Raw genomic sequence first — 18,834 nt, forward strand, 5'->3', positions numbered from 1 at the left:
GCCGCTCTGCCCGCCGCGCCGCGCCGCGCCTCGGTGGTCCTCGCTGACGTGCGCGGAGGCCTCTCTGCCCGCCGCGCCGCGCCTCAGTGGTCCTCTCTGACGTGCGGCGGAGGCCGCTCTGCCCGCCGCGCCTCAGTGGTGCGCGGCGGCGGTGCTTCCGCTTCCGGGGCTGCTTCCGAGTCCGGCGCGGCCCCGCGTGCGCACGGGGCGATGCGGCCGTTGACGGAGGCGGAGACGCGCGCGCTGTTCGAGAAGCTCGGGAAATAGTGAGGGAGCGGCACCGGGCCCGGGGGGATCCGGGGGGACGGGAGATAGTGAGGGAGCGGCACCGGGCCCGGGGGGATCCGGGGGGACGGGANGAGGGAGCGGCACCGGGCCCGGGGGGATCCGGGGGGACGGGAGATAGTGAGGGAGCAGGACGAACCTGGAGGGGGCGAGGGACCGGCAGGGACTGGGTTTGGGGGGGCGGGAGATAATGAGGGACCGGGCGACCGGGGGGATCCGGGGGATAGTGAGGGACTGGGGGGGGGAGTTGACCGTAAATAGGGGCAACTGCGGGATGGGGAGGGGCCCAGGAGCGGGGCCCARCGAGGGACACGGGGACCAGGAGGGCCAGGACCCAGCGAGGGGGCCAGGCTGGGCTCAGCAGCGGGGAGGGGACGGGGGGGAAGCGGGGACGGGGACTCCGCTGCGGCCAGGGGGTGGGACGGGAGGAGCGAGGGGCAGCAGAGGGGTTGGGGGACGCATGTGTGTCTGGGGGCCGCGGGCAGGACGGGGGCCGCTGTGGGGCAGCGCGTGGCCAGGCGCTCACGGCCTCTCCCCRCAGCATCGGCGAGAACATCCAGCTGCTGGTGGACCGGCCCGATGGCACCTACTGCTTCCGCCTGCACCGGGACCGCGTCTACTACGTGAGGTGAGCGGGGCCAGGGGGCCGCGGCGGCGCTGGGGCAGCGTTGAGCCGGGGGAACTGCRCCAGGCTGGAAAGCGGGCGCGCATGGCCCTCCTGGCTTGGGCGCCGCTCAGCCCTGCCCGTCTCTCCGCAGCGAGAAGCTGCTGAAGGTGGCCACGAGCATCCCCCGGGACAGCCTGGTCGCGCTGGGCACCTGCTTCGGGAAGTTCACCAAGACACAGAAGTTCCGGCTCAACGTCACGGCCCTCGACTTCCTCGCACCCTACGCCAAGGTGGGAGGCGGCGCCCCCGGCCGGGCCCCGCGCGCCCCGGCCGCAGCCCCTCACCCCTCTGGCCTCTCTTGCAGTACAAGGTGTGGGTGAAGCCCGGCTCCGAGCAGTCCTTCCTCTACGGCAACCACGTGCTGAAGTCCGGCCTGGGCCGCATCACRGAGAACACGGCCCAGTACCAGGGCGTGGTGGTGTACTCCATGGCCGACATCCCGCTGGTGAGTGGCCCCAGCGGGCTCCAGCAGTGGGGTGGGAAGCTCCCTCCCTCCTTCTCACCTCTCCTCCATCCGCAGGGATTTGGGGTAGCTGCGAAGTCCACGCAGGACTGCAGGAAGGTGGACCCCATGGCGATCGTGGTGTTTCAYCAGGCCGACGTCGGGGAGTACGTGCGGAGYGAGGACACGCTGACTTAAGGGAGTYGCGCGCTCCGAAAACGCGAGCGATTCTGGGCAGAACGGACCTTGTCCTGCACYGTCTGCGCGCTGCCGGCGCGCAGGGCAGCGGGGGCCTGCCCCGAGCAGGGTGGTGGGAGGCAGCGGCGCTGCCCCACGCCTGCTGGGGATGGGGTTGGCGCTCCCCGGAGCGGCAAGTCTGGCGCTGTGATTGCATAAAGCCGTTTCCCTCTCTTGTAAACTGTGTTGTGTCTCGTGCAGAGCCTCGGGGGGGGGTCAGTCCTCACCCCCCACCCCGGGCGGGGAATTACGCTTCAAGTTTGCCTTCCTCAGGTCAGTGTCAGATGGTGACACGCGCTGAGCGTGAATCCGGAGGGAAAAAGCACCGCGTGAGATTAAGCAAAGCGGGCTGCCGGGGAGGCCTCCCCCGTGCTCCGCTCTCGGCCCGCGCTGCAGCCGTCGGAGGTGACGGCTGGGCTTCCCGGGAGGGAAGAGCCRGGCAGGCGGCTGCCTGCAGGGAAGGACTTGCTTCTCCTCGGCTTGCAGGCGATGGCCTGCAGCCAGCGCACSCTGATTTTGCCAGGGGTTTGTTTATTGGGTTTCTAATAGAAAAGGCACGTTAAGACTCCGTCTTTAAAGAGTAGCAAAGACGCAACAAACGGTTCCCAGCAAACACAAAGTTAAGGCAATTAYTTCAGACTTTTTTTCCTTCAGAGTGATGTCAGTAGAGGCAGGGCTAGAGCCGAATGAGGGAGTTCTGCGCGTCCAGCTGCACTGCCTCCTCCCCAGACAGAGTCTGGTCCCCCCTCCTGTCCTGCGGCGGAGGGGGACTGGTGCGAAGACGCAGAGGAGCAGTTCAGGTCCTGTTGCTGCAGGCCGGGCGCTGGAGCTGCCGGCTGTGCTGGGTGTTGGCGGCGCTCGCAGCCCCTAGCACCTCGGCTTGGGAGCGGGCTGCACAACGAAGAGACGCTTCAAGAAGYAGAGCTGTAGCACCCCAGAGAGCACAATGACGCAGCTCTGAGCCAGCGACCACCAGTTGACGTAGTYGTAGTTGGACTCGAGGAGGAAGGAGTCGGCTCCTTTCCTCATCCGGGCGAAGTTGTAGAAYCTCCACATGTGGAAGACGTGGACCTGCAGCTTCCGCATGCTGACCTGCAGCCAGAGCAAGGGCGAGAGGAGGAAGCTCGCCAGCCGCAGAACGTGCTGCCGCGGCGGCTGGACGTGGCAGGGACGGCTGCAGGAACACCCTGGTAGTTTCCGACGAGGCTCAGCCCCGTGGGCTGCGTCGCCCAGCGCCGGCCCTGCCGCGGGGCCTTGGGAGCTCCAGGCTGGGAGTTGCAGCATGCTTTTAAGCACCAGCGGTGATAAACCCCTTTCTGAGTTCCCACAGAGACACTCGCCCTTGCCCTGCTCCGCTCTGGCAGGCTCCGAGGGGCAGGCCAGGGGCCAGCACGGCAGCGGCAAGCCGCTGGCAACTCCCGGCACGCCAGCGCAGGTCCCGGTAACGACTGCCGGTTTGTCATACCGCCCAGCTCCTGGCTGCCAAAGCCAAACACCTCGAGGACCCCATCCATTTCCAGGATGAAGCTGCTCCATTAATTCTTGCTGTTGTCTTCATTTCAAGCCTGGCTTTGCGTCTTCCTGACCCACGTGCTATTTCAAAGCTCTGTGGCAGAAGTGACACTTACCCCAATGGCATCCAGGGTGTCGTTCAGCTGTTTCCTCTCTACCTGTTGTTCATTCTCCATGTCGAAGCCTTGGTAGTACACACCGAAGTTGAGATAAACCTGCATGAAGCCAAAGTGGTTGTGCTGGTTGTCCAGGCACAGCTGGTAAAAACCTGCAGAGAAAAGGGGGGGGGTTTGTTCTCTGAGCGGAGCAGCTGCTGCCAGACAGACCCCTGCCCCTCGCTACCCTCTAACCCCGTCTGCRAGGGGGTGAGACCTGATCTTACGGATAGATCACCAGGAAATTTGGGTTGCCTAGGCAGGCTCGGAGATGCGTGTTAGCTGGGGAGCTCGCAGCCCTCAGGCTCCAGTCATCGTCAGTCTGCTAATTGCCTGCAGTTTTCAGAGGGGCCCAGGAAGGGACTAGCGTAGCAGGGACCTGTCTCCTTGGTCGGAAAGTTGATCTGTCCCCGCACGTGCTGGGAGGAGCCAAGCCGGAAGCCGTTGGGGTCGCTCACTGTGGCCAGGACGTGCCTGTTGCTCGCCATCCCTGATGCCCGCTGGACCTGGAGGTGGGAAACAACAGATGGAAGCGCAGGGGCTCCGCTCCCCTCCGGCGGAGAGCTGCAAGCGCTGCCGCGCGCTGGGCGTAGGAGTCCATCAGGACTGCACCGCTAGAAATGCAGTGTGGCTACTCCGAGGGGGAGTCTCCCCACCGAGGGCAGCCTGCGCCGCGTTTCTGGAGCCGGACGCGCCGGGGACCAGTCCCGGAGCCAGCCTGGTTGGGGTTGCGGCGTGACTGGTGGCCGGGCCACGCTGGCACTGCAAACCCTCAGCAGAGGGGAGGCGGTTTCCCCAGTGCCTCCCGCAGGGCATCGCCGGATCCGTCTGGAGGAAGGGCTGCAGGAAGGGGAAGGCGGCTGGAGCCAGCGCTGTGCACGTTTAGCAGCATCACGTGGTGGAAGAGAAGAGTTTCTCAGGGAGAGGAGACTCGGCCATGGCTTCCAGAGCAGGAGTCCCAGAGACTGCCCTGCGGGAGGCCTGGAGCACGGGGACCCTGCTGGCTCTCTTTGACACCATCCTTTCCAGTCGCGCAGAGATGCACGTTCTCTGCTTTCCCCAGCAAATACAGCTCCTTCTTCTGCCTCTCTCTGCCCTTCCTGGGGAGCCCAGGCTGGCCCAGGCTCTCCTATGAGGAAAGGCTGAGAGCTGGGCCTGTTCAGCCCGGAGAAGAGAAGGCTGAGGGGGATTTCAGCAATGTCTATAAGTATCTGAAGAGAGGGTGTAGAGAGGATGGGGCCAGACTCTTCTCAGTAGCACCCAGCAATAGGACGAGAGGCAACGGGCACAAACTGGAACACGGGAAGCTCCATCTGATCATGAGAAAAAACTTTATGCGAGTGTGACAGAGCACTGGAGCAGGTTGCCCAGAGAGGTTGTGGAGTCTCCATCCTTGGAGATATTAAAAAGCCGTCTGGACATGGTGCTGGGCAAGGTGYTCTAGGTGACCCTGCTTGAGCAGGGGGGTTGGACTAGATGATCTCCAGAGGTCCCTTCCAACCTCAACCATTCTGTGATGCTGTGGGGCACTGACCTGGGAACTATCTATTCCTTCCGGGCCCCTGTGATCATCCAAGGGGCTCCCTCTCCTTTGCCAGGGTGTTCGCCCCTGCCATTCCCCAGGGACCCTCGCGTGCCTGACTCAGCACCCCAGGAAAGAGAGAAACGGGGAGCCTGCAGTAGCCCCTGTGAGCAGGGAGGAACCACCATGACCCGCTACCACGGGGTGGCCTGGCCGTGGTGTCCTGCTTTAGGAAGCTCCCCTCCTTCACTGTTCTGGAGCTGAGCTGAGCACGTTGGCTGTGCCCTGTGCCAGGAACAAAAGCCTCTTTTCCGGTGAGCTGCCAGTTCCACAGAGGGCTGCAAATTTTTTTTTGGTCTCTTGAGTAACTTAACCCCTTAGTTTCCCATCCCCGCTCCTGCAGTGCTGCTGGTGCCAGCAGACCCTAGCGGGGCCTTGGCCATCACCTTGCCCAGCTGTGCCACGGCCGGTCCCAGGCCGGGACTGCAGGTCGTGTGCGCAGTCAGCCTCATCGCGAGTCTCCTAGCCCTGCGGGTCTCCCAGCCCCGCGCTCCAACCCGGCTCCTTGCCCTTCGGGTTCAGCGCAGCCAGGGCTGCCACTGCGACACTGCTGCTTGACCCGGGAGCCGCGGGGCTGGAGGAGGGAGATCCTGGCTGGAGCTCGAGCTGGGCTCCTGCTCGCTCCCTAGGGCTGCTCCCACTGGCAAGTCCCGGCACGGCTGCCCTGTTCCACACGGCTTTGCCCAGCGCTCCCTGCCGAAACGCTGCTGGATGGTGGAAGCGTGCCTCAAACGCTGGGCACGGTCAAGCCCACGTGCTCCTTCAATCAGCCTAGTGTAAACAGGAGCTAGAAGGGCTGCAGCTTCCCCTCGTGGGAAGGGGACAAGCAGATACGGCTGTGCCCAGGAGACCTTCAAAGCTCCTTCTCGCGGCTCAGAGGAGAGCAGAGGTCTTGTGCAACAGCCTCCAGTCGACTCGGCACAAAGCAGAGCTCCCCACGCACTTGCAGCTCCCTGTGAGCTCCCGCAGGTGCCACGGGCCAACGTCCGGAGCTCTCGGCACCTGCGGCTCCGTCTGTTCACGCAGACATGCGAGCAGGCGGCAGCCCCAGGAGCCAGGCCCACTGCCATCAACTAGTTACAGTTTTAAACCAGGTGTTTTTAAACAATAAATAGGATCAACCATGAGAGAGGAAACCGCCTAAAGAACACGGCCCCAAAGGGCTTGTCGCACCCTCCGAGGAGGCAGCTGGCATTGGATCAGTCCCGGGGGTGGCTCTGCGGCCAACAGGTCCTGGTCCAACGCGGACCCCGTTAGCAGACACACTCTGCCGACAGCTTTCTGGGCAGCGTCCCCCAAATACCTCATAGTTGAAGAAGAAGTTGCCGCTCTGGTGCGCGAACTGCCAGAAGCACTCCACGGTGCCTGCTGGGATGACGATGGCGAAGTCRTAGCGGTCGGCGCCGCGGAACAGGGGCTCGTCGCTGGACCCGCTCAGGGGCTCCGTCTTGGGGCACCCCGCGGGGCTCAGCAACCCCAGCGCCAGCAGACCCAACAGCAACATGCTGCTCTCGAGCCTCCGGCGCTCCGGCTGGGGCGGGCAGGAGCAGGGATCCGAGGTGGCAGGGGTAATCATTAACTGCGCTCCTGCTCTCCCATTTGCTCTGCGGTTTCAGTCGGCAGCGCTTGGGCTGGTGTCAGGAGCAGCTTGGAACAGGCTCCGCTCCTCAAGGTGATGCCGGTGCCCAGCAGGGCCCGATCCGCTTTGTCCACGTTAGCGCTTACCAGGTTGAACCCTTCTGCGCGGAGGCTGCTGCACGAGTACCGCCGTCACCAGCAGCACCGTCTGGCTGCAGAGCTGGTCCTTCGTTCTCGGAGCCCTGCTCCTCTTGCAGTCTAACGATCTGCCGCTCTGCGTCTTGCAAACAAGCAAATTAAGCATGAAAAGACAAGAGTTTAGCTACAGGAAACACGCACGGCCCCCCACAGGCCAGCTGAGCAGGGGCTGCACCGTCCCCCCACTGCCACGCGCTCAGACACAGCGGGTGTTCGATCACGGGCTGCGATACCCTCCCCATGGAGCCTTGGGCCGGAGCAGCAGGAGAACCGGCTCTGCCCCTCGCAGAATGAGGGTTTTCCCTTCCACCTGGGCACGGTCCAGGGCAGGAAAGACAGGAGTTCCCTCATACTGGCAATTACTGATCCAGCTTTTAGTCCACATAAAGCTACTCAGCCCCAGAATAGGATTCTGCAAGCTCAGGATGGTCCTTCCTACCCGAGGCTACTCCAGCCCAAGGGAAATAGCTGTAAAAGCAGAGGGGGGAATGAGCAGGTGACGGGGGAAGCTCGTTCCAGCAGCTGCTGCTCCTGAAGGACAGAGAGGAAGCAGGTGTTTCGGAAGGGACTTCTACCCAACCCTGGCTCGAGGGGAAGCCAGCAGCAACATGGCCAAAGGAGGCATTTCTTCAGCTGGACCAGAGCACTGATTTCAAAAAAATTAAACTCTCTRGTGAGGGTGGGAGGAGATAATGTCACAGTAAATCTCTCCAGAACCTGCCCTTTCTGTGTTGCAGGTTGCTCTCACAGAACCTGCCAGGCCATTCAGGCTTTTGCTGCTCTGTTAACACAACTTATCCGATTACTCCTTGTGACTGAAAAGAAGGTACAGCCCATCACCACCTATCCCAGGGCCTAGCACAGGCCATCGGCTGTGGCCTGGGCTTCTCCGGGCTGAACTGACAGGTTACATCTGCCAAACGGGCACCGGGCCATCAGGGTTCTCATCTTTGCACAACTGCTCCTTCGCAAGTCAGCACGGAGCTAGCTGGCTCCCAGAGAGCAGAGCTGCCCCCGCATTAGTGTCAGCACAAGCGCCTCCCCCTCTCCCCCAGCCCTAAGTGCAACAGCCGCAGAATAACGGGAAAAGTAGTGAGCCTGGCTGGGCTTCTCCCACCCTTTCTGGCACTGCCTCATTCACCGCAACTCACCTAGAAACAGAGGCTGCTTTTAGAGGATTCCTCCGGACACACCCTGCCCTTTGCCTTCCACAGGACTATAGCCTAGAAGCTGCCACTTCATCTCCGTGCCTACGAGACAGGATCTCCTCCCTTCAGGGGATCATCGATCCACCCCAAACAGCTGCTGACACGATATTCCCAGCCTCAGCTGGCTCGGGAAGCGAATAGGGAGTCCCATGTCTCTGGGGCGGAGCATTCCCCAGAGGCATCCGAGCAGTCAGTGCCCCAAACGCTCGCATTTCCACCTGGGGGATCCAAGTTTGCATAGTACAACTGCAGCACCTAACATGAGACGAGCTTTATTTCACAGAAGACCCTTCAGACACAGGCTCCAACTCTGGCACTGGAGGGCAAGAACACRGTGCCCTCAGAGTTCACGCACTTGCAGCAAGTGCACGGGAGGAAGGTGTTACCAGAAAGCTGAAATTCCTTTAAGACAGGATCAAAATCATTAAACACTGGAACTTTTAATGTGGGAACAACCAATACTTAAGTACTGAAACAAAAAATATACATGTTGTTAAAGCCTCAAGAATCTCGGGGTGGGGGAGAAATTCCCACTTACAAACTATACATTTACAAATTGGAGAGAAATGTAAAAACCAAAGCAGATCACCCTGCCTAAACTTCTTCTTCTCCACAGAATCTCTGGGACTATGTGCTGCCTCTCGCCAGAGAGACTGAGTGCAAGCAGAGGAAGCCTATCAGACAAAAGATTCACAAACCATTTAAGAAAAATTAAAACATGTAAAAATAGCCACTGATTTGACAGCATCTGAGCAGAGAAAACTGTCATTTTATCAGCCCATGAGGTTGAAATTCATTCTGCAGAGGCTGCAGGTGTCAGGTGGAAGAGGAAGCCTCAACTCCAGGCCATTTCTGAGGAAGTGCAAGTCGGGCTGCATAGCTTCTGCCAGCTGCAGAAGATCTAAACTTTGCAGCTACAGCTAGAAAGACAAGGCGCCTTAATTCTTGTCAAATGTGGTTTCTGTCTGCTGCAGCATTCTCCAGTACCAAATAGTCACACTGTTCCCATCACCCATCAGGGAAGGGCACTGGAACCTCACTGCTATTATTGCTCTGGTCCATCTTTCAAAGGAAAAGTAAGAATATTTTTGCACTGAAGGTCCCTTGGCTTCCACTTTTAGAGGATTCCCAGCTTTTTCATGGTCCGCCAGCGATCCTTGATCATCACTGATGTGCGGTTCCGGAAGGGGTATTTTTGGCAAATGGACTTCCATCTCCCTTCTCCAAACTTCTTCACTCCTTCTTTGATCCACTCACTTTCCTGTATTGTCCATTTCTACAAAAGAGCAGGTAAGCAATGTTCTGTGATCAACACAGTACAGTTTCAGGAAGGAGCTGCATTTGGCCGAGAAACTGCACTCTACCCTCTTCTGCTCCCCAGCATAGTATCTATCTTCTACTCTATGATCTGGTCTAGTAACATGGAGAAAAGGCAGAGATTCAAAAGCATACACAGCCTTCACTGTTACAAATATGGAAAATACTAAGCTCCAACACAAGTTCAGGAGTAGTTCAGCTTCCCAAAGCACAATGCTGGTTACGTGAGAAAGGAATTACCCCTTGATGCAAGAGCAATCATCAAAGGTACAAAGCACTCGCTGCTTATGCCCTGCGTAGCAGCACATAAGTAGGATGATAAAGAATCTGCAAGTTCAGCTCTGCAGCCCCCCTGAATTTTTGTACCGAGACTAAACAAAAGGAATTGAAGAAAGTGAGTCATCGTGAACAAAGTGCTACATTGTGTACAGCAACATTAAAGCAAGCAGCTATTTACCCAAAACCAAGGGAAAGAGTTACTAGAAGCACCTGACTTTGGAGCTCTTGGAAGGTAGCAGCTGCCATACGCGCACCCCTCACCAAACAAGAGCCTCTCCAGCGCTTGGGGAACACAGCGGGTCTAGTTCCAAGCCACATGCATCAAGGAAAAGGGACTTTTCTCAAGTACCAGTGCCAGGCATGTGGGTGGCACACAGCTTTAGCCAACTATCAAACTGCTCTGGTTCTAGCAGAGAAACTCGAGCCTGCTCTGTGAATACAAAGACCCGCACAACTCGGATCAAGCCTGGATATTGCAAGCACTTGCCTCAGTAAACATCACTTCACCACAGTGGCTTGTGCTCCATTTAAAGCGCAGCAGCAGCTTGCGCTGCTCTAGTGAACCGCATGCTGCTAGGGAAGCGGTGTGAGCTTCAAAAGAGTCTCCTCACCAGCCAATCTCAAATTAGCCATCAGTCTGCTCTGCTATAGACTGTGTTCTAATTTCAGACCTGCAGAGAGGGTTTAAGGGCTCCACATTACCTGCTTCTTGGAACCAAAGACCGTAGAGTTGTGGCTGTTCGTCTCAAACGATGCTGAAAAACAAAGCAAGTGGGTTACGTTTCACCGTAACGCGGGAAGTATACAGACCTCCTTGAGAGGCTGCCTTCGGCTTAACCGCAGGACTCAGCGGTTAGCTGCAACACAAACATCCTGTGAGAGACAATGAAACCAAATTCCCTTATCCCCCCTTTTCCGCAGTTACAGCATACACAGCCTTTCTGTTTCAAGGCATTAATTGCCTTGCCATTAACTGACCCAAAAAGGATCGATTTTGTTTTAAAGTAGCTAGTATGTTGAGGAAAATGGGGGCATCCATCCAGAAAGCAGCTACGCTGTACCGTGAAGCTGGAATTAGATATTCCAGAGCCTTGGGCACTTCTTTTCACCAGTAGTGCCAGCTAAGCTGTGTATGTAGCTGCAAAGGGAACTGGACTAGAAATTTGGTCTGTCTGAAAAGGTAAACTTAACCTTTATTTCATGGCAGTAAAAGTGGGAATTGGGAAAGCTGTATTTCTGATAATTACAACCTACAAGTTAAGGATAATTATTCTGAAACTTGAACAGCAGTTCTTGGGATGCATTTCAGATTAGAGGTACAACTGTTTTCTTGGGCTTTTAGTATTTCTAGTTTCAAAATCCAGTCACACAGAAGGTAGCAAGACGCCTGTGAACAAGCCACAAAGCCAGGTTATCAGTTACCACCTGCAACAGGGATTCTGTTCTTACCTGCATCTGAGAATAGCTCATCCTCCTCACTCCAAACATCTTTTTCTTCTTCAGCAAATGAGCTGTTCCACCTTGCTTTGGTGGGCCTGAAAGCAAGCAAGCATTTGTTTCAGCTGCTAGCTGGGGAGAATTTTGTTCTAGGGAGCTAAACAAAAACCTGCAAGGTTCACAGAACTTGCTGCTATCTACAGATGGGGCRGAAGGTGCAGGGACACCTGGGTGACAGCAGACAGGCCTGTGATGAGCAAGCAGCACAGAGAACGTGGCAGCTTGTCCAGCCCTAAGGCGGTATATACGCCCGCCGCCCCCTGCATTCCCCTCAGGCACAGCACCGATCCTTCAGAGCCCCCAACGGAAGGCAGTGTGCATCACACTCTCACATACAAATGGCACATTGTATTTTGTAACCAGTATTTACAAAAATGTACCTGGGATTAACTACACAATTAAACAGCTATAGCAAACACGTAAAAGCAGCTAGACTTCCCTGGCCTTTGTCTATGGCATGAACTCGACAGCAGCTCAGGGCAGAAGCCCTTAGTATTCTCAAGAAGCATTTAATTCTTACCGTTTCACTACTAACACTACTGTGGTCAACTGAGCTACAGAGGCATCTCACTGAGATCAAGTGCCTTAAGGCCATCACTTCCTTCCAGCACTCAAGCACAATCCTGGGAGATGAAGTTAGATGTGTTAAAAATACTTTAAAAGTTTTGCCCGTGGCTACCATATACGATATAACTGAAATCATTTATGATTACAGCAAAACAACTGCTCTCTATTCTTACTTATGAAGTTGTACTTTTTAGCTCCTCTTTCTTGCACATAAACATTCAAGAAGTCCTCAGCAGAGATGCACATGATCAGTTAAAGCTTTCCAGAAAGACGTCTATCACCAGCAACCATCACTGTCAAGACGACTTACATTTAAAGGCTACAACCACCCAAAATAACCACACGAGAAGCCCTGATAATACATCAGGTTTCCGGGCGAACTGGAAACCGTTCCACACAGCTGCCAAGCCTGATACTTGAGAACTGCTCAAGCCAGTATCAGACTTGTGACATCAGCCCCGCTCCAGGTTCCCTCCTGATCTGGCACTAACCCTTGTTTTATGCACGCAGCATGGGACAGGAGGGCGTCACCTGAGCTACTGAGTCCAGTCCCTTCCTAGTACAGGCAACCACACAATGCTCTAGTCCAGAAGAGTTCCCAGGACACCTTTCATCTCAAGATGTTCCCCAGCACCCTCAAAATAAACTCAAGACACATGCCAAGAACAGCATCACCAGTCTAAGTCCCTGACATCGTAGAGAATCTATAAAGTAAAGTTCTCAGATGACCCTAAGAAGTGGACCACATGGGAAAAACATCCCTTCTCAGTTTAGTCTCTGACAAGTAGCTCAGCCCCGAGCAAGACATACCAGTGAGGTATCCAAGCGATCTCACCACTACACGTGTCAACGCACTCTGCACTGCATCACATCTGTACTTGCAGCCGCTGTCCTGGGCTTCAGAGAGAGACAACCCATCCCCAAAAGAAGCCAAGCTACACACAATGTACCGAGATCTTTACCAGCCTCCCTTCAAACCCCAAACTTTATGTAGCTCAATGTGCTTAAGGTAGAAACCCAAGGGAAGTTGTGTTTTATTTACACTTTCCAAACACATCAAGCTGTCCTCAGCAAACAATCCTCCTAGTTTTGCTCCTGTGGATCCAAAGCATCATTATTGCTTGCTGCTATGCATCTTGACTAAGCAAATGAAKAGCAACTCAAAGACACTTTAGGAAGGAAGCTTTACCACAGCCTTGTTAAGACCTGCAGAAGGGGATACTCCTAAAACTAACACAGATATGCGACTCTTAAATCAGACTTCCGTCAATAAGCTTACTTTACTAGTTTGGCTGGGGGATGGGGGGGGAGAAAGGCAGTTGGGTTATTTTTTTTAAAGATTTCCTGCATACGTAATCCTACCCCCTTTATCTTGCAGCTGAAATGACACAACTCATATGCAAGAAACAGCCAGAAAGCCACAAGTAAGTTTCTTAACCAACAGAGGGTTTTTTGGGGGAGGAAGAAAAAAAAGAAAAAAAAAGAGCTTAAGAGAGTTAAGTGTTACATTTTGAGTGTTTTTACATGGAAAAGTTACTCTAAGCTGTTCCACAAGATGTACCCACAAAATCTTTCCAACTTCAGCATTACCAACTGTAACCTGTACAGAAACATGCATTACCTGTGATATGCATGTTGGAATCACCTACCAACACTAACCACAATAACTCTGACTCAGTGCAAGTTGAAGCTGGATCATTTTCTTATCTCCATTACTATTTACCAAACAGTTAACTACTCAGACAACAGAGCATTTACTTCATCCAATTGCACATATGCTAGTAGACAAAGATGGTCAATATTCTCGTCTTGAATTAAAGATAAAAGGTTTTTGTTGTTCACCCTACCGACATCAGCTGCAAGTCAAAATACTGGRCGCAGATTAGAATATACCACAAGAGATGGGCTTCATACTTGGGATTTTTAGTAGACACAGGCTGGTCATGCGATTTCTGAACAGAAGGTCTGGAAGCAGAAGATACAACTGGCTCCTGGGAAGAGTCTGGGCTCTCACTCAACTCGCTGCACTGGCTGTCCTGCTCCATGACCAGTTTGCTTATGGTCAACAAGCGTTTGCCCTTATGGGGTATTTCAGGAGGCTCTGAGATCTCAGAATCTTGATTCTCCACTTCTTTCCGTCTCTTGGTTCTGTGGGATACAGAAGGAGATAGTTGCTTGGGGAAAGAAATGTCTGTTTCATCCAGTTTGGTGAAGAGYGCATCAGAATCCTGGGAGTCCGACAGGATCTTGAAAGCTTCTCTCAGAACAGAAATCCCATACGTGGTTACAGTTCCAGAGGGCTGCCTACAAAATAAACAAAACTAAGCAGGTTGTAAAGACTTCACCAAGGCRGCTCCACTTCACTGAAATCGGGGGTTTCCCCTATGCTGTGACCCTCAACAATTCACTACAACCCGAGGGTGCAAGATCTATTCAAGAGGACATTCCCAACCCTCCAGCCTGCCCTCCTTCTAAAACAGTGCAAGGCACCACTTGGCCAGCGCTACTGGCAAACAGCTCTCTGCCGAAGATGCCAGTGCCACCTGCTAGAGATGGCATCCAGGCATCCTTCTGCTATTCTCGACTAAAGGGCTGATAAGCCACAGACCCCGACAGAAACCTGTGTCTTCTCAGCCACACAGATACCAAACACTGTTCCATAAAAACAGATCTTCTGTCATCAGCTGCCTTCCCTTCCTGGATTATAAATGCATCTTCAGGGGCAGGAACCCCAAAAACTTAGCATGTTAACTCTGACCTAGACAGCAATCTTACAATAGCCTTTAGCACCTTGCTTGGGCAGACCTGCTTGGGCTAGCGTTCAGGGAAGCTGAGTTGCCTGGATAGAGCAAACTATCMCTCAAAAGAGAACTGCTGCCAAATTTCATCTGTAACATAGGGCCAGATTCCTCTGCCCACCTTTCTGAGTTCTTGGAGGACACTTCTGTAGGTCCTGGAGCTGCTGCTGGTGGTACAGATATTTCCATAGGCTCTGGAGATTCTTCCAAGATATTAGCTGCTGCTTCTATAAGCTCAGGAGCTCCTGCTTGGTCCTCTGCCCTTTCTGCAGGCTCAAGAGCTGCTGCCAGGTCCCTTGCTCCTTCTGCAGGCTTGGGAGCTCCCGCTGGGTCCTTTGCACTTTCTGCAGGCTCAAGAGCTGCTGCCAGGTCCCTTACCCCATTTGCAGGCTCAGGAGCTGCTGCTGGGCATTTTGGTTCTTCAGCACATTCTGAATTCAAAGTCTTTTTCACCATCTTGGACAGGGAAAAAGCATGCAACCATTATAAAAATGATTCCATGTAATGCCATTTAATTTTATCCCATTCTAAAGACATTTTAAGCAGTTACTTGAAATGCAATTGATTTTAGGTACAAAGTTAATGTCTATCAATTAAAACTTGTAACGTGGGYTGAAGAAATGTATTCAACTGTGTAAATCTTTTAGGGACTGACTGAATTCAAAACACTGTGGATTTAGCCCCTTGTTAAGTAGGTGCCAAACTCTGCAACTCATTAATCTGTGAAGGCACGTACAATCCAAAATACTGTATTGCATCGTCTCCTGGCAAAGGAAGTGGTAGCTTTCCCCAGAGCTGTATCTCATGCCGTTTTCCTCCTGCCCATGGAGGGGCAGAAGCAGGCGCAGRACTACAAGGTAGGTTACCAGGGCAGACACATACCGTTACCAGCAATGGCTCTGAATCATCCACATAGGTCTCCACAAACTGGAACACGCTGTGCTGAAAACTCTTGTAAGAGAAGCCTGTGATCGCTGGATGAGCCGAATTCTTCTCCCGGATAACACTGAGCAACTCTGTCCTCATTTTCTAGGCAAGAGAYAAGAATGTTTGAATAAGTACAAGAGATAATAAATGACAAACTCAGGAACTGGGTTATGGATAAAGATTGGGCTTTTCCTATTCAACACTCTCCAAGCCCAACTAAGTTACACCAATACAAGTTTGGGAAAAGGCCAGAGGAGCAGGAGATCCATCTTGTTTCAAAAGTTCTGACATTTTGTTTCCAGTGCCCAAGACACTGCACTGCTTACAGAAATAAAAATGGGAAACTTTCTGCTTTACAGAACCAGCCCTTCTTACCAACTMATGCTCCACACTGGTGGACTCGAGTTTGCCTCAAGCCACAAGGATGGATGTTTATGCCTGAAGGAGCCGTGAAGATATATGAAGGTATATGCATAAGAGAGGAAGAAAGTTCTAAAATGACTAGCAACATGCAATTTTAATGCTAAATGGCCAAGGGTTCTTCTTTCAAGAAGGATTCATTCCATTTTCATCACCCTGATCCTTTCCCTCTTTTTCAGATTTCTGTAAGAGGCAGGGGCATCCAGGGGAACCAGTTAAGCGTTTAGAAGGATTCACAGATGCGTCCCCACAGAGCCCATAAAACATACCAGTTCATTCCTCAGACAGTCGTCTTTCATTCATTCGCAGACTCACCTGGCTGCTGGGATCCTTYCCCATGTGTCTCCTTATAATTTTTGAAGCTTTATCAAACTCTCTGTTTTTGATGCAAATTATAACAGCCTACAGAAAGAGAACAGCATTTGCTCTGTTGACATTAAACCAACCATATTCTCTAGTACCATATTCTCTAGTACAACCGTATTCTCTAGTACAAGTAATTATCAAGTACAGCACACAAGTAACAGCTTAGTGCTACCTTACACAGAGAAACAAATTCTGCATTAACTGATCCAGAAGCAAATAAACTGAAGATATGCATCTGTAATCAACCCACTACTATGATTTTTCATAGGATATTATTCCTTTTCTCATTTATACAAGACTATTCTAAGACAAGGGAAAAGCACAATATTTATTGAAAAATACCCACAGAAACACACATAAAATGCATTTTAAATTTGTGTTTTCTAGTTTCGATTCACCTCTGGCAGGACCAAGCTCAAATAGGTCTGTATTTTCAGAGCAGGATATTCCCTAAATAATAGAAGTGATAACAAAAGACAGGGAAAAAWAGACAATTGCCCCAGTAAGGGGATCTATGGGCACATATAAACCTATGTATAAATTTAAAGAATAATGGTAATAATACCATTTGTTTCACTAAATATCTGTGTAAAATGCAATGKGTAAATAATTTTCAAGGAGTACCATCACAGACCAATTTTGACCWCCCTGTGCATATGCCTGAGCACAGCTTGGATTAAAATTCCTAATGTTTTTAGCATGTTAATGATAAAGAAAAAAAGGTCTTACAGCTTCTTTCACCATTTTTTGAACAGACTCCATCTTCTTTTCAGACACGGAGAATTCTTTCTGAATGAGCTCCAGGATACCAATTGCTGATTCAAGAGGGGTAAGATCCGACTCTTTGTCAAAGGTGCAATCTACAAAAATAAGTCACACGCGCTGGTTTGTTAAATCACACATAGAAATGCCTTAMAGAGAACTTACTGCAAGCAAGTTACTTGATTTGCTCAGTTTGACCACAAATTCTACAGTTACTGCTCATGAAAAAWGAAAGGGAACGATGGACTAACTGCAAAGAAAAACATCTAAGGTATGCAAGATCCCTCTCACAGGCACAGAAACCTACAGAACCACCACGAATGGCAATTTGAAAAGTTATGAAGAGTAACTGATCCAGCAGCAACATTTCAGAAGCTACAAGGCTGAGGAGAAGTCACAGGGCTGGTACACATGGACAGCAGGACAGCTCTGGAGTTTGGGTTCTGGCACAGTGCTAGGGGACATTGCTCTCAGCTAAGAGCAATGATCTTTCACGTGGGACCACAGTGCAATGGGGGTGTGAACAGCCACACTCTGACCTCTCAGCCCCCGAGGGGAGCTCCTCCARTTACCAGCTGCTGCCCAGGCCTCTGCTCTGGGCAGACAGGCAGCTCCGCAGAGCTGCAGGGACACAGCCACAGAGTGGGGCTCGCTCTGGCTGGGGGAATGGGCGGGGAGCCGAGGCCGGGGCCTCCCCGGGAGCGCCGGGCACCCACCTAGGTTCTCACCCTCCTCGATGCGCGAGAGGAACTGCATGATGCGCAGCAGCTGGGCCACCACGGGCTCCTTCTCCAGGGGCCGCACGAGCAGCGCTGCGGGACAAGAGGCAGGTCAGGCCGGCACCGCACAGCCCCGGCTCCCCCCGTGGGGCTCAGCTCCCCCCCCACCGGACCTCGTCCCCGGGGTCCCCCCCCTCACCAAGGGTTTGGGCCCCGGTCTCCCCCCCCCCCAAGGGATTGGGCCCCGGCCCCGGCGCGGCCCACCCTGCATGACATCGCGGAGCTGGCGGAAGTCGCGGTTCCGCCCGGCGCGGTAGGCCGCCACGGCCTGGTGGAAGTAGAACTGCAGCACGCAGCGGTTCACCGTCTCCTCGCGGGCGGCGCCGCCGCCACCGCCCGCCGCCATTGCCGCCCGCCGCGGCCCCGCCACCCGAGCCCGCCGGGTCATCATCCCGCCCGGAAATGACGCCCTCCCGCCCGCGCCGGAAGTGACGGCATCCGTCCGAGCCGCTTTTTTTCCCTCCCCTCCCCGCGGCGCAGAAGCCCTATTGCGCAAAGGGGCCTGCGGCGACCGGCATGCACCGCGCCCGCCGGCGGCGCCTACAACTCCCAGCATGCCCGCGCTCCCGGCGTACACCGCGGCTCTCGCTCCTCCCCCCCCGCCCCGCCCCGCCCCGCAGGCCGGCGCGCTGCCCTCTGGCGGCCGGGCGGAGGGTTGGGGGCAGCGCGGCCCGCGCCGCGGAGCCGCCTCGTCCGGCGCCTGTGGCGGAGCAGCGCAGCAGAAACCCGGCGTGCGACGCCGCTGCTGCACCCTCCGCTGCTCCCTGGGGTTTGCCTGCGTTAAAACGGGGCCTCGCAGCGGTAAAACCTCACTTGGGGGCAAGGTGCTAACGCTGAAGCGCAACTCGCCTCTACGCGGGCGACTGCACGCCCCGAACGTTAGGCAGGAGTTGTGATTGCTCGCTTTCCAGGAAGACTTTCTTCCTTCTCCTGGTCCTCTGAACAGCCAGGAGGTTTTTATACGCGCTTTGCCCCTTCCTTAACTGCAGCCATCTGCCGGTTGCGTTCCCCTCCCCTCTCCCTTTCAGCATCCAGGGGCAGAGGTTTTCCTGCAGTAATTCGGAATTGACACACCGAACTGGAAGCCCAGCCATATATTTCTTCCTCGGGACCAGCAGGGATCCCCGCGAGGAAGGACGAGCATCCCGGAGATGCTGCCACCACTCCGGCCGAGCGCTCTGGGGCCAGCAGAGCCGCAGGGGCCGCGTTACGCCTCTCCCTCGGCCTGCCGAAAAGCCATGCCTCGTCGGGCTGACGG

General features: G+C 54.3%; 3 protein-coding genes across 6 annotated transcripts; 1 reads left to right on the forward strand and 2 right to left on the reverse strand.

Moving 5' to 3' along the window:
* Positions 1 to 13: 13 nt before the first annotated feature.
* Positions 14 to 1,812, forward strand: NIP7 (NIP7, nucleolar pre-rRNA processing protein). 2 transcript variants are annotated; one of them, XM_026077410.1, is made up of 5 exons: positions 14 to 266; positions 827 to 913; positions 1,044 to 1,182; positions 1,257 to 1,397; positions 1,486 to 1,812. In XM_026077410.1, exons 1-5 carry the CDS (start codon positions 211 to 213, stop codon positions 1,585 to 1,587), a joined length of 525 nt encoding a protein of 174 aa, XP_025933195.1. In that variant the 5' UTR covers positions 14 to 210; the 3' UTR covers positions 1,588 to 1,812. The 2 variants fall into 2 exon arrangements, with proteins under 2 accessions (XP_025933195.1, XP_025933194.1); XM_026077409.1 differs by having other exon boundaries at positions 20 to 266; positions 1,473 to 1,812.
* Positions 1,813 to 2,251: 439 nt separating this feature from the next.
* TMED6 (transmembrane p24 trafficking protein 6) lies at positions 2,252 to 6,464 on the reverse strand. Its single transcript, XM_026077407.1, has 4 exons — positions 6,184 to 6,464; positions 3,678 to 3,804; positions 3,260 to 3,411; positions 2,252 to 2,723 (listed from the first exon to the last, which is right to left on the reverse strand). Exons 1-4 carry the CDS (start codon positions 6,454 to 6,456, stop codon positions 2,499 to 2,501), a joined length of 777 nt encoding a protein of 258 aa, XP_025933192.1. The 5' UTR covers positions 6,457 to 6,464; the 3' UTR covers positions 2,252 to 2,498.
* Positions 6,465 to 6,495: 31 nt separating this feature from the next.
* Positions 6,496 to 17,957, reverse strand: TERF2 (telomeric repeat binding factor 2). Of its 3 annotated transcripts, none has more exons than XM_026077405.1 (10): positions 17,781 to 17,957; positions 17,514 to 17,609; positions 16,765 to 16,895; positions 15,985 to 16,071; positions 15,205 to 15,351; positions 14,444 to 14,778; positions 13,439 to 13,828; positions 10,910 to 10,995; positions 10,163 to 10,215; positions 6,496 to 6,738 (listed from the first exon to the last, which is right to left on the reverse strand). In XM_026077405.1, the coding sequence occupies exons 1-10, from the start codon at positions 17,920 to 17,922 to the stop codon at positions 6,595 to 6,597; spliced, it is 1,611 nt and encodes a 536-aa protein (XP_025933190.1). In that variant the 5' UTR covers positions 17,923 to 17,957; the 3' UTR covers positions 6,496 to 6,594. The 3 variants fall into 3 exon arrangements, with proteins under 3 accessions (XP_025933190.1, XP_025933189.1, XP_025933191.1); XM_026077404.1 differs by lacking the exon at positions 6,496 to 6,738 and adding an exon at positions 8,280 to 9,140 and having other exon boundaries at positions 17,781 to 17,955; XM_026077406.1 differs by lacking the exon at positions 6,496 to 6,738 and adding an exon at positions 8,280 to 9,140 and having other exon boundaries at positions 13,439 to 13,672; positions 17,781 to 17,954.
* Positions 17,958 to 18,834: the final 877 nt, after the last annotated feature.

The sequence above is a fragment of the Apteryx rowi genome, unplaced genomic scaffold, assembly GCF_003343035.1.
Source record: "Apteryx rowi isolate R43461 unplaced genomic scaffold, aptRow1 scaffold_451, whole genome shotgun sequence".
NCBI lineage: Eukaryota > Metazoa > Chordata > Aves > Apterygiformes > Apterygidae > Apteryx > Apteryx rowi.